At 38.5% G+C, this 14937-nt stretch overlaps 1 protein-coding gene across 3 annotated transcripts; it reads left to right on the top strand.

Annotated features, from left to right (window-relative positions):
* Window positions 1-3946: 3946 nt before the first annotated feature.
* LOC106937463 (rho-related GTP-binding protein RhoU-like) lies at window positions 3947-14142 on the top strand. Of its 3 annotated transcripts, none has more exons than XM_015018991.1 (5): window positions 3947-4021; window positions 10149-10731; window positions 10899-10957; window positions 11057-11086; window positions 13455-14142. In XM_015018991.1, exons 1-5 carry the CDS (start codon window positions 4001-4003, stop codon window positions 13941-13943), a joined length of 1182 nt encoding a protein of 393 aa, XP_014874477.1. In that variant the 5' UTR covers window positions 3947-4000; the 3' UTR covers window positions 13944-14142. The 3 variants fall into 3 exon arrangements, with proteins under 3 accessions (XP_014874477.1, XP_014874475.1, XP_014874478.1); XM_015018989.1 differs by lacking the exon at window positions 3947-4021 and adding an exon at window positions 4059-4177; XM_015018992.1 differs by lacking the exons at window positions 3947-4021; window positions 11057-11086 and adding an exon at window positions 4059-4177.
* The last annotated feature ends 795 nt before the right edge of the window (window positions 14143-14937 follow it).

Raw genomic sequence — 14937 nt, 5'->3', positions numbered from 1 at the left:
GCTTCAGGAATTGGGATGGAGACGCGCCATTTTGCGTCCGTAAAAACAAAACGTAAAACTCATAACTTGCACAACATAACAGTTCCAAAGGACCAGAACAGAGCTGCGTGTTGCTTGGTGTGTTTTATCAGCTGAAAACGAAATCAACAGCTTCTTTTGTGTCCAGATCAGATTACTGCGGCCAGCTGCTGCGGGAGCAGGGGCCACGGGCCAGACCCGCGTTTCCCCCTGGGCTCTTCGGGGTTCCGCTGGGGCTCCACGCGGCTTCCCACGACTCCTCACAGCCTCCCAGTGCGGACCGCCGCCTCATTTGCATACGTTGCTGCTACTGGAGACATGACGTGCATTAAATTTCTGTAAAGAGTGCCCCTGTAATTACGTTGGTGGGCCAGAGACGCCCTTTGCAGTGATGTGTGTGTGCATGGGGGTGGGTTGTGTACACGCACACGCGTGCGCAGAGGCACACTGGGGTCCGCAGGGAGTGGCAGACAGTGAGCTGTGAGTCGCGTGCCAGTGTTTATGAAAACACATCTGCCGCGCGAGGGGGTGACACCAGAGCACGTGGGTCCCTAGGAAGAAAAATCGATAATTCAACAACTGATAATGTGCGCAACAAGTTTACCCACAGCAAATATTCCTGTTAGCGCAACGACATGCCAACTGTTATGGTAAATAGACAGAGGGTCAAATAAACACAACTCACAGACTGATTAAAATAACAATGCTAAATCATTTCCATTCATACAGTGAACTAGACTTTCAAAGAAAACTGACAACACAAAACAAGGATGCATTAAAAGTGTTTCCTTCTATGCATGAGTTTATGTACAAAAATAAAAACAGGATACCATAATTATTCAAGCAGTTATGTTTTCATATTCATGCTTTTATTTAGAAGGAACCAGTAAAGCGTCATAAACCCAGTGTGCTTTCTGACTGTAGCGGTTAATTAGGCAAATAAATAAGTGAGTAAACACGAGTGAAAGAAAACTATATTTAGGTATCCCTTTTGTCATAAATATTGTTTTCACCTAAACAGTGTATATTATCTGGAAGTAATCTGGCTAACGGCTCGATGCTAATGGTTCAAGGCTAACGGCTAAGCGTCAAATAAACACAACTCAGACTGATTAAAATAACTATGCTAAACATATAATCATTTCCATTTCTTAAGTATTAATCCCTTTTGTCATAAAGTTTTAACCTGAACAATGTATTATGGAAGTAATATGGCTAACGGTTCAAGGCTAACGGCTAAGTTAACTTTAACGCTAAATCACGATCATCATGCTAGCGGCAAAAACTGACATTTTAAAGGCTACAGGCTTGCAGTTATTTAACCGTCACTAAGTAGTGATGCTAACAACGTTTAAACCTGTTTAGTTCTTGTCTTTTTTTTAACCAAGAAAAAGACAAGAACTAACATCAGAAGCTATAAGTAACACCAATACATTCATATCACACGACTATTAACACTACTCACATTGTCAATTAATTAACATTATTAATTTAATTTTTAGCATACCAAGTGATCAGTTTCCTACCCTCATCGATAAAAAGTATTTTCATGGCTCAAGGAGCTGTCATTTCAGCTCATGCTAAAAACATGATGTGGAGCAAAATTAGTTACTCTGGTTCCAGTGCAAGGCTTTTATTTTTACAGGAAGCTTATTTTAGCTATAGTCCTAGTGGAAGACATAAGGACTCTGAGTAACCCCTGTTGGACAGTTTTGTCCCCCTCATGCATGAAGCTGTTACAAACTAAAAGCTCCTTCAGTGACAGACTGCTGCATCCTTGGTGCACAAAGGACTTTATAACCATCAGTGCTCCCAAAGGAGTCAATAAATGTTTACATTCCTGCTGTTATCAGTTTTCCTCATGTCACATAGCATCCCTACTGTTATTTTCACATTATTTGATCTACAAAATAAATAACAGAGTTGTTTGCACAGTTTTCACTTCTTGTAATAGTCTGTTTTTTTATTTTGTATTTATATAACAGACCAACGCTAAGTATCTTACATTCAGCTTAGAAATCTCAGCTGAGTTTTCTGTGTTAATGCTGGCATCATTAAGGTCCAAATGACACAATGACATGCCATTAAAGAACTTTGTATGTTGCTGAGAACCGTCTTGATGACTTCTTATCCCTGGTGCATCTCACGGTTGGCTCATATGAAACTTGGGTATAGATTCATTTTACACAATGCTATTTATTTCAAGAATTTATTCCTGTGGATTATGTGTTTTTCAAATTTTGAAGATGCTATAGCTCACCAAATCGTTACTGACTAAATCCTGAGCTTCTCAACTCGTTCTCCAGACTCTGAGTCCTTGATTTCCAAATACAATGCAAAATGTGCTTTCATCTTGCATTTTGGACCACTGAGCCAGTTTTTCACTTCTAATGTTGTTTCTGCTTCAAGAGTGGCTTAGCGTGTGTAAAAGCTCTGGCATAACCTAAAAAACATATAAACAGCATTTTATTTGTCCAAGATGGCATTTCATTTTCAGATAAATCTTTGTTTGGATTTCATTGTCTATAAGAACAAATAAATAAAATTATGGCTGAAACAATTAATCCTGATGAATTGATTATAGAAAAATCTTTAACTGATGAAGTTATTGATTAATCGTTAACTTATTTTGTAATCGATTTATTGTTAACTTTGTACAGGCTCAATAAAGTCCAGCTGCAGAAAGAACAACACAGTCAGAGCAGCAACTAGCCAAAACTGTACAAAATGTAGGTACATTTGTCTGAAAATATGTTTTACCCAAAACATCTGAAGTGGTTTTGATTTAGCTTAACCTGCTACAAATTTACTACAGGAATGCTTTGTTATTACATTTTAGTCAATAAAATGTTTATTTTCTCATTCAAAGACAGAACTGAGTTATTTGTTTACTTGCATCTTTTAATGTGTTTCTATAACAGCATAAAAGGGCATAAGCGGTTAAATGAAAAATCTGTAGAATGTGTCAATTAAATCGTAAGGATAATTGATAGAATAATCAATTACTAAAATAATAGATTTTTAAAAATTATTTCTAAAACATTCATTCTGGAGAGAAAGACAGTAAATAAATAAATAAATAAAAGTATATGCCAGAACACAGAATAAATAATTAAATAAAGGATAACTAAAAAAATTATGTTATTATTAGATTGAATGGACAGAAATCAACATGTGAAAAACATCACCCTGTGACTTTTTGAAATTATATACTCAAATAAATAAGCTCTTTGATTGGATTCTAATTTATTTAGATCCCTATGTGTCTTAAACACTTTATTTATTTTTTCCGTTGTTGCTTAATCATTAAAAGACAACAGTAAAAGGAAGAAGCCCCTCTTCTCCTCCCCTCCCCTGTCCCTAACTCTCCCTCTGTATCTTTCCAGCCTTGAGCATCTGCCCAGAAATGAACAGATGCAGACACCTGCGTTGTGGGCCCACATATGCACACACATCCCCCCCTCCCCAAACCTCCTTTCAACCTTCTATGGGACCCAGAGTGGATCACAATGGGGAGCGATCAACGATCCAGTAACCAAATACTGCCTATCCCCTCAGGACACTCGCTCTGTTAGAGGCTTTGTCACCAGTTATGTCAATGCGGCCACACCAAACAATCTGCTGTATGACTGCTCATTTGAGATATAACATAATTCAGAGGGACAGAGGAGGAGGAGGCAGGGGGCCGAGGTGCAAAAAGGGCATTTCAGGGCTCCGGTTGGAAGTGGTGGGATTTCTCCAGACCTGTCAGCTCAAGTTTTCTTTCCACTGGGTTGGATTTAGAGTGAGTCAGACCAGAGGTCCAGATTATACAAGCAATTAATCAACTTACTATTAATTGTCGACTAATGGTTTGTTTTTAAAACAAATTTTTCAACTCGATTACCAATTAACTACTGCAGACCTTCTTTCGGCGTTGTAGTTTGGCCGCCATCCAGCAGAGGGCGCCGCTGGTCATTCTGAAGCGGAGTCAGAAACAAACATGGCGGCAGTGCGAAAACAGGTAAGAGTTTTCAGTGCAGAACCGCACATATAGAAGAGGTTTCGCCGCAGCGCTCATTCAGCCGTGTTGTATGACGGAGTTGCGTTAAGTGCTACGAAGACGGAGAAAAATTTTACATGATGGGGAAGAAATATGGCGCTAATAAGCACAGCGGCTGTAAGTTAAAGCGCATCATGGCGAAATTTTAAAACATTCCTTGTGTATGAATGTGCCCATGGGGAGTTAAGTGTTTCACATATTTTATTCTTTTAATCTTTTATTTTTCTATTTAGCAAACTAAGAGGTTCCTAAGTTTATAAAACAAAACACGATTTTCTGTTTGTGTAGTCAGTATTAAATGCAGCTGATAAATAATAATGTTTGTTTTTTAAATTCAGGATGAAAATTGTACCCATGAAAAGACCCCCTTCTCTTGATACTTAGAGTAAACTCAGGTTTTTAAGAAAAAATAATTGTTAGTTGATCGAAATGATCAATCAACTTTAGCCACAGGTGGGTAGAGTACACAAAAATTGTGCTCATGTAAGATTAAGATTACTTCAACATATTTTTACTCAAATAAAAGTAAAAAGTAGCCATCCAAATTATTCAAGTAAGGGTAAAAAAGTATTTGGTAAACAATCTTCTCAAGTACATCATAATATTTAAAAATCACATAATCAGACCAAAATATGAAGCTAAGTGGAAATTTTGGTATTTTAAGGACCAAGATGACAATAATTTATGATATAAGTAAGAAAATATAACATAATCAGGCAAATCAGTTTCTTTCTAAATAAAACTTACGAAACATTAACAAAATCTGCTGGTGTGTCTCTGAGTCTGGTGAATTTTTGGTTAAAACATGTTTGAAAATCCAGAAATTTTATTCAAGTAAGAGTAGAAATACTTCCTAATAACGCAAAAGTAAAAAGTACAGTGTAGTAAAAATACTCCTAAAAGTAGATCTTCTTCAAAAATGTTAATGTAATTGCGTAAATGTAAGTAGTTAGTACCCGACTCAGTCTGACTTTAGCTTAACTCATTAGTCAGTAATTGCCATCTCTAGCTCTTGTTTTGGATGTTGCTGCGGTGGCAGGTGTTGGCCGAGGTAGCAGGACGACAAACAGGCTTGTTGGAGCAAGACTAGGTTACACATAAAAAGCCTTGTTTTGTTTAAAAAAAAAAAAGCAGGTCCAGCAGCCCACCGGTGCAGCAGCGGCGCATAATGGTGCTATAATACCCCCGTGTCCCTATCTCTCAGCTGCTGCTGGATGTCAGCGGATCCACATGCACCTGTTGTCTTCCCCCTCCTGTGTCTGGCATGAGTTAGCCTGCTACACCTTAGGAATGCTCCCATCTACAGGCCCGCCTCCCCATCCCAGGAGAGAGCTTTGTCACAGTTGGATGAGGAGAGTGTAAGTGGAGGCGCTGGGGCGGGAGCACGGGAACCGGTGGAGAAGGAGGGGAGAAGAGGCTGCAAAGCCAGTGTCCCTCTCCTGTCCGGAGAGGCCTGTCCTAAATCACTGGCCCCAAGGGGAAGGCTGTCCATTGTGATGAGATGGCCCCTGCAAGCTGGGCTGCCAGCTGCCGCTGCTGCAGTGTCATGCCCCACCCCATCCTCCTGAAAACACACGCACACTTCACCCTTACATCCTCCCGTCTTCAGCGGCATGACAATGCTTTTTGTGGCCTTGGCCGCAGGTCGGCGGACAGAATTAAAATGAATTTGGAGGAGGCTCTCAAGAAAGGCCACGGAGCGGCAACATGTTTTCTGAGCCCACAATAATGATGACAAACTGAAGGCAGAGTTACAGTGCATGACATTTTAACCCAGAGGGCCAAACGGACCAGCAACAGACCGAATCAAGGTCCTCATTCAAGCCTCATTTAACTCGGAGGTGTCAAAACGTCTCACATTCTCTAGAAGTACAGATACTTATGAAAAGTACTCCAGTAAAACCAAAAGTACAAGTTTATGGAAGACAATCAGGGCCACTGAAAAAAATAATCTCACAATTCTGAGATTAAAGCCAGAATTATTATTTTTTCAGTGGCCCTGATCATCTTCTGTACAGGTTGGACTGTTTTACTCAAGTAAAAGTAAAAAAATAAAATACAAGTTTTGAAATGTACTACAGCACAAAAACGTAAAAAGTAATTTAAATTTTCAAGAATATAAAGTCACTTTAGATAATTTAAAAATACTTAAAAAGTTCTAATCACTTTATTTTTGTTCACAACATGCTCTGTGTTGGTTCAGATATAACATAAGAGTCTAGTTTTTCTTCAAACCTCAATTAGGATTATGATGCATTAAACACTGGCACATTCGTCACTAATTGTGCTTTGTAAAGGTATTTCTCTTAAAATGTAGGAAGTACAAGTAAAAAGTTGATAAATACTCAAGACATCTGAAAAATCCACTTGACTACAGTTACCAAGTACTTTTCATTTTTTACTTTAAAACTGTATTTCACCTTGTAGCCGACATTTAAAAGGGAAGCACTCAACAGAGAAAGCTCTGGAAAACATTTTAAATATCCAAAATAGAAGAAAACAACAAAAACAACAAATAAAATGAGCTATAAAGTCTCTTTATGCACCATTTTGAAGACTTTTATCATCCAGTTTTTGATAGAAAGAGACAAACGAAGAGTCATGCAAATGGAAATTATTGAGAAATTAATTGATTAATGGCTTATGACGACAGGCCTAGATGGAACGCCATCACCAGTGGGAAAAGGTCTGTTAGTTTGTTTGCAGAGTTTAGTACAAATTATTTCTGGGTTTATTTGTCCTGAACAAGCGTTTAATAAACTGACACAGCTCCAGGCTTTAAAAAAACAAAACAAAAACCTTCTGCCCCCCACTGCAGGACCCGGCGTCCCGGCTCCGTCGGAGGATTTTCCCATCCATAGCCGAGGAAGGCGTGCTCCATTGTGCAGCTTCTAATGATGATTGTAATGATAGCTTGTCCATCTTTGATAAGAAACAGCACGCCCCTCATTAAAGGGCCCGGGGCACCGGTTCTCATGGCTTCTGGTCCATTCCAGGAGTTGGACAGCAGGCGAGGGGAGGCGAGACGACACCCGTGGCACACGCCTGTTGACCGAGCCACAAAGCAAAAGCGTGTGATACTCCCCCTCCCGGCGATCCCTATTGTCCTCCCAGCGACAAAAACCCACGCTCCTTTTCCATCCATCCTCCATCGGGTTCACCAATCAGCTGATTCTCCTCCAACCCACCCCGTCTTAAACACACTTATTTGGGTGTAGATTTGGGGGGCTGGGGCTCTAATTCACCGATTCACATGCAGACAGTATTTCTTGGAGGTGCTGGTGGAGGAGGGTGTGGCAGCTGGGTGGGGTTTTTGGGGATGCTGGATGGTGTTGATGGTTGCAGGATGGAGGGGGAGGAAGGGCTGCTGGGGTCAGGCCTGTGTGTCCTGGGAAAGTTGGGTTCTCCATTTAAACCGGCACATGTTGTGGCCTTCTGGTGGTTGTATGAATGTGCACGGTGACAGATGGCCCCGGCCCATAACTATAGAGTCTGAGAGCCCCTCCCGAGAGGGTGGAGGGCGCGTGGAGGGGGGGAGAGAGTGACAGAAAGAGTGGGAGAGGGTAAACACAGAGATAAGGAGAGGGTGAAGGGGAATGAAGCTGATCCCTGCAGAACCAGAGAGGAAAAGCAGAGGGATGCCGTTGTGTGTATTTAATCCCAAACTCTAAATTGAGTTAATGTATTTGCTCACTCCCAGACTCCCTAAAGGTCCTGATTAGGTGTCTAGTTTATCAGACGCTGGAGCAGGTGGAGGCCAACAGTAGCAGCTTTGTATTAACCAGTGTATGGGTTTATTTCTGTGCCAGCTCCTGGAGCCAAACGATGTCTCAATCCTTTCACAGGTCTGGCAGAAATGTGCTGTTTTCCACTGACTTCTCCTTAATCCTGTTAAGCAGAGATGTCAGCGGCTGGTTAAAGATTATTTTATGCTTCACACAATTTGTTCCTCTGTGTTGTAGAGCATTATGCTGAAAGGGAGCCTGTGGCATGCAAAAGTATTCACACCCATTGAACATGAGTTGGGTAGTAACTAGTTATATTTACTCAATTACATTTGCTTTTTGAAAAACATTTACTTTCAGGAGTATTTTTACTGCGCCATACTTTTTACTTTTACTTGAGTAATTTTATTATGAAGCATCGCAAAATAAAAAAAGCAAACATGTTTTAACCAAATTTTATATTTTGTCCGTTTTGGTCCGTTTGTTGATGTCATTTTTAAAGATTAAATTATTGATAATTTGATCAGTTAGTCAGTACTTGAATATACTTTTTACCAAATACTTTTTACTTTTACTTGAGAATAAATATGTTGAAGTATCACTACTCTTACTTGAATATAATTTTTGGATACACCTCTGCATCGAACCTGATATTTCCAACTTTATCCAGAGTCTTCTGTACATGTATATTTTTTATTTTTTGAAATGCTCATGACACATCGCTGCTCTGATCTCCAGTAACGTCAAACCAGATTTCTTCCTCTTTTTGTTTTGTTTTGTATCACAGATTTAAAGATGAAAACTCCTCTGCCACATTTATTATCAACCTGGTCTTTTTTTGTTTTCTAAGTTCCACATTCATAAAAGTAAAAAATATAGAGGGAACCAATTTTGACCTCTTTGTAATGCATCTTGTTTCAGTCTCGGACCCAAACAACAAAATGGCTACAAAAATAAAAGATAAGGTATAGAATTTATCTTTGTAACTCGCACTTATTCATAGATTTTTTAATTTTCTTTTAGTTCTGATTTGTCATTTGTGTCATGTGTCACATTTGTCAAATTATGCAGATATTTTTCATAGTTTAAAAATATTAAAAATGTGCAAACATACAAATAAGTACATTCCTTTATTTTTTTAAAATGAATAATTTATAACCTAAAATGCAGAAACAGCTTTCCTTTAGGGTACGCCTGATCATTTGTAGAAAAGGATGCATCTGCAGCTAAAATGCAAATATTCTTCTAACAGCAACATGTGTGAAGCTCAGCCCTTTCAATGCAGTTTAGGGCTGATGGGTTGATATTTTAAATCAATAACTGGATAGTAAAAGGTGATTAATAGGAGATTTTTACAGAATTTGGACCAGGTGAAGCTAAATCTTTGCCACATGGGAAGTTCTGGGTAGGACATATTTACACAAAAAGAAGTTTTTTATAATCTCAAAAGCTAAATGAATATTTTTGTAAATTTTTGGTTTAACTTCCTTAACTTGTGAATATTGTTTTTCAGAAAATTGCTTTTTTTGAGTCTGTTTACTTTAGTTATTGATTAATTGATTACTAAACTAGTTGATGACTATTTGATTAATCAGTTCATAATGATTAATCTGATTAATTGTTTCAGCCTTAATTGTTGGGATCTTATGCTATAGACTCTACAACATGCTAATGTTTTAACGACTGCTACAGACATGATACTATAGTCATATTACACTGTCCAAAAGGCAAATCCGTGCCACACTTTTCAGATTATCTAAAAAAATTATTTTTAAAAACCTAAGAAAATATCATTTTATTCCCACTTCACAATAATGCACTATTTGCTCATACAATTAGGAGCTGCATATGATCCACAGCTCACCTAAGGAAATCTGATAAAATGACAATTATTTTGGTATTTCACTGCCAATTTTAATATATTTTTCTTAGTCAAACTTAATTTAATTTCTTATTTTCTAATTTATCTTATGATGTAATTATTGTGAAGGTCGTAAATAAATAAACTTTTGCTTTACAGGACTGGAACTGTCCATGACTAAGTTTGTTGTTGCAGTTAGTGTGTTGACCTTTGGAGGGCGACAGAACTCTTTCTTATCTTTAAAGTTTTAAAAGGCAGATTGAAAATAAATGTTTTCAAAGCTGTGAAATGTATCTGCGTTTATATTATTTTTTTTTTTTCTAACTCATAATTTAGGGGAAAAAATTCTACTTTTACAAACTTTCATATTGGTATAACATATAATAAAATAATAAATGTGAGCAAAGTGAGTTTGAATTATATATATATATATATATATATATATATATATATATATATATATATATATAATTTTATTTTATTTTTATTTTTTTTTAAATAGGTAGGCAGTGTGTTTGGGTCAGAGGATTCCAGTAAGCTGGGTTGGTTTCACTGGAAAGCCCTGGAGGTTCAGATGGTGTTCTGCTCAGTAAGCCTCTTAAGACGCACGACCATGACAGATGTAGAGAATGCCAATCAGCTGCTCCCGCTGCGCAGAGAAACTTCAGTCTGCTTTACACCACTGACACACTTCACAGTAAACCCGCTTACCGACCTGCTGCTGCCAACTCAAGCGTCAACGGAGCTGCGTGAGGAAGATGGAGCTGCGCGACTAAACCGAGCACTATTTAGGACCAAATCGATAGAGAGAGGCATGTTACCCCGCGACGTGGGGAACCAGAAGCCCTGCCGCGTTTCAGAGCCGTTTGACGGTGGAGACCGACCCACGGTCCCGCCGCGGCGCTTCAAGAACCGTGACTTCCCACAGAGCGCAAAGCGCCGCTGGTCCGGTTCCACTCCTGAGTGCAAAGTGAACTGCGTCCTGGTCGGAGACGGAGCCGTGGGCAAGACCAGCCTCATCGTGAGCTACACCACCAACGGGTATCCCACGGAGTACGTTCCCACGGCGTTTGACAACTTCACCGGTGAGCTCCACTGTCAGCGAGGCGCGGTGTGGGAATTACGCACAGTGTGGGCTGTCTGATCTGCGGAGGCTTATCATTTTTAGCGACGTTTTCCGACAAAGAATCGATTTAACGTTAACGTGTGAAACTGGGAAACATTGTTTGGTGTTTTTGGATTTTTATTGCAGTGATGGTTGTGGTTGATGGGAAACCAGTCAGACTGCAGCTGTGCGACACTGCTGGACAGGTGAGTTTGTGCTTGTTAAATGAATACCGGACATGTGTGAGTTCTCTCTGCAGTGTCAGTTTAAACTCCGATCATTTCTTCCCTGCGTCGCCATGGTAGAAATGGGGCCCAGTTGATGGATCAGTTAATGTAAGTTGTTCCTGATCTCTGGTTGGTTCCTCTGTTGGTAGATCGTTTTCTCTCTGTTGTCTTCACCTTGCTGTCCTGGTCTGAACCTATGTGGTAGCTCCGCATCGCCCCCTACAGGATAAAAAGAAAACTACAGTCTTCCAGTTTTACCCTTATTTCCCTGTAAAACATCCCACAGATGCAGTAACATAAGAATCTGCTAATTAAGGTGTTTTTATTAAGAAAGGTAATAACTATTCTTGTTGTGATAATGTTAATTGTACCATTTATTTAGTGCTTTTTACATATAAAAAGAGAATTGAGGGGAAAAGATTTAGACTTTACAATAAAACAGACTGACAGGATTCAGAAAATCCTCCTGATGTAACATGGTGGTGCCAATATATCCAATAACTATACACATATTGTTTTATTTTACATTTTAATCCATTTTTTTTACAATAATGAAAATTTGTCACAATTACAAGCTTTACTGGACGATAAATTGTCCCAGAAATTATTGCGATAAATGATAATATTGTCGTTCTGAGGCCATTTTCAGCTAATATAATGATAATGCTGTAATAATGCAAGAACACCTCACACTGGAACTGGAACATATTTTAAATTTACAAAATAAAACACAACAAAAATAACAAATATAAAGGAATAAAAACCACACACAACCAAAACCATAAACAAAACTGATTATGAAGTCTTTTAAAGAAAATTNCCCTTCAAAAATTATTTAATCAGAATATAAATTATAGTGCTCATTTTAATATATCATGCAATTAATTGAGTGTTTGCTTATTGCCGCAGGCTAAATGGCAGATTTAACGTTGGGTTACTGCATTTGTAACCAATACTGCAGTTATTTAGATCAAAATGAGTACAAAAAAATATATAAATACTTGGTAGGATTTCGGACAAATTTTTGCCAATTTGGTCAACAAATTCTTACTATTGTTGACTTCTGATCAGGGGCCGAACAAAATCATTTCAAGGGCCACAAATGGCCCCCTGGCCACACTTTGGACACCACTGGATTAGATGTGAAATACAGGCGGAAATTAATTCAGCAACCTCCTTATCAAACATTAACTAGATGATTTATTGAATAATTCACCTTTCCTACTCTCATTTTATTAATGATCTTATTATCCCTGAGCTGAACTAAATATTAAATTAATTTTATATTTCTTTAAGAATTTTGCATGAAAACGCTGATAAAACAAGTTGTTTTGATTTAACTCTATTAGCCCATCAGTGGAGAAAGGATTTGTTATGTATTGTTTTTATTAATTTTCAAGTTTACCCTAAATTTGATTAAGGTTTCTACTTTGACTGGGCCATTCTAACACCTGATCTGCCTTTGAAATACGTTTAACGTACCTTCCTTCAGGAAGGTGAAACTCAGTTTCAAATCTTTTACAGCTTCTTGCAGCTTTTCTTTTCTTTACTGTGAGACTAAAGGCATCCAAACAAAAATGCATGGCACACTTTATATTGGTATATATGTTTATATCACGCAATATTATATTATTAGATAATATTCCACTCAAAGACTTTGAAGTTTTTAGTTGGAACATGACAAAATGTGGCAAAAGTTAAAAATGGGTAAATATTTATTTTGAAACACTGAAGTATTCATAACTTCACATAATTTAGTAATAATTGCTGAATTGCTAAATGAGAAAAATTAAAGGGACTTCTGAATTTAATTGACTGCATTGGATTTTATTTAGGGGTGTCAGAGTTTTATATGTAAAAAAAAAATACAAGAACAATGTATTATTTCCAGTTTACTTCATATTATCATTATGTGTCGGTTTGTCGTGTTGCATATTCTGAAATGTGTGGCTGTAATTTGACTAAATCTGCAAGAACTTCAAATATAAGTCAACATATGAATTTCTAGACGTACCTGATGTTTATTAAATGACTGAACACCCAATTTCTGCTGAAACACCTCAAATGTGGAATATTTTCTTATTGAGTCTTTATGTTTGGGTTAATAAGTGGTTATAATGTGCTACATTTGTTTTATCCTGTCAACATTTATTCAGATTACTCCACATGTGAAAATGGAGAAAACCTGTGTTTTAGACCAACAGGTCCAAATGAAAACTCACTTTGGTTTGACTCAGTTTCAGTAAATCTTGTGCATAGATAAAAATATGTATTTTTTTTATTAAATAAAGTGGTTCTAGTCAATAAATCACCTTATATGGAGGCACCAAAATGCAGAAGTTTAATTCTTCAGCTGTAGACATTCCCTAACAAACACATTTTTAAGGTTTTTTAGGGGATTTACAGCTTTTTTAAAGACGTCTTTAGTAGAAGTTTGATGTGAGACGTCGGTCTCCTCTGTCTCTTCTCCCTGCAGGATGAGCTGGAGAGCCTCCGGCCGCTCTGCTACAGAAACGCCGACGTCTTCCTCCTCTGCTACAGCGTGGTGCGCCCCTGCTCCTTCCGAAACCTCACCAACAAATGGGCCCCTGAGATCCAGCAGCTCTGCCCCGGCGTCCCCCTGGTCCTGGTCGGCACCCAGCTGGACCTGAGAGAAGACGTGCAGGTTCTGATCCACCTGGCGCAGAACCAGCAGCGGCCAGTGAGCACCGAGGAAGGCCGCAGGCTGGCGCTGGAGCTCGGGGCGGTGGGCTTCACAGAGTGCTCAGCGCTGACCCAGAAGAACCTGAAGGACACGTTTGATGGCGCTATCCTAGCTAGCTTCCAGCAGATGGACAGTAACGTGGTCCAGCAGCAGAGGATGACTCTGAGGAAGAAAACCCCCGATAAGATTAAGAGCCTGTCGGAGGCGTGGTGGAAGAAACTCAACTGTCTGATTGCAGAGGGGAGCTGCGAATTAAAATGAGGAGCTGCAGTTGGACGTTGTTAGCTTTTAATTTAGCCAGCAGGGCAGTGAAGGCATCTCACTCTGCAAAAACACAAATCTTAAAAAGTATTTTTGATCTGGTTTCTATTGCAAATATCTCAGTACACTTGAAATTATACAAAACCAAGTTAAAAGTAACTTATTCTATGAACTTGTTTTAAGTAAATAATTCCTTAAAGGGGCAGCATTATCTAAAATCAAATTTTTTTTAGTGTTACATTATGTTATAATAATATTCCTTCATCAAAAACAGACCTGGAAAGTTGTCTTGATTCTTTTTTTACACGTTTGAGAAATCCTTCAATCTCCATGGCAACCATTGAGCTGCAAAACACGTGGGTGGACTTAGCCCCGCCTTCGAAGCGTAGCTCCTCCTCAGAGCTGCGGTTTCCAAGCTGAGTGACTCCTCCACTCAGCACCTTCAGACTAGCCAGCAGCAATTAGCAAACACCTGGTGGAGCTGCTCATCTGCTGAGCTCGTTATAGGAGCTACTTCTCAGTGCAACACTGGTAAAAACGTTGCTAAAGGGTTAATAGAGGAGCCATGTTGTGATGACTTCCTGAAGGAGGTTTGAAAGAGACAGAGGCCCAATTTCAAGGTGTTAAATTACAAAGTAAAAGTTATTTCAAGTCATTTTTGATATATATATATCATTTTTTTCAAGTTAATGTGGTAACTTGATTGTGCTGTAGGATGGCACTGTAATCTGCTGAAAAGTTACTTGCAAGTTAGTTTTGCCTTTTTTCAAGTGTAGTCATATATTTGCTTGAGAACCTAGACCAAAAATATTTAGTAAGATTGTGTTTTTACAGTGCACTCACATATACATCCATCCACAACAGAAAAATATGATTCATAATTTGTATGTTTTTACATTTGTATGAATTTAAGTCTGGATAAAAGTTAGACTTGAACAGACGCATAGGAAACCTTAAAAATAAAATATTTATAATATTTATTAATTTATTTATT

The sequence above is a fragment of the Poecilia latipinna genome, unplaced genomic scaffold, assembly GCF_001443285.1.
Source record: "Poecilia latipinna isolate Pla-1442-1.1 unplaced genomic scaffold, P_latipinna-1.0 Scaffold2355, whole genome shotgun sequence".
Taxonomy (NCBI): Eukaryota; Metazoa; Chordata; class Actinopteri; order Cyprinodontiformes; family Poeciliidae; genus Poecilia; species Poecilia latipinna.
This window is presented reverse-complemented; position numbering and strand designations above follow the sequence as displayed.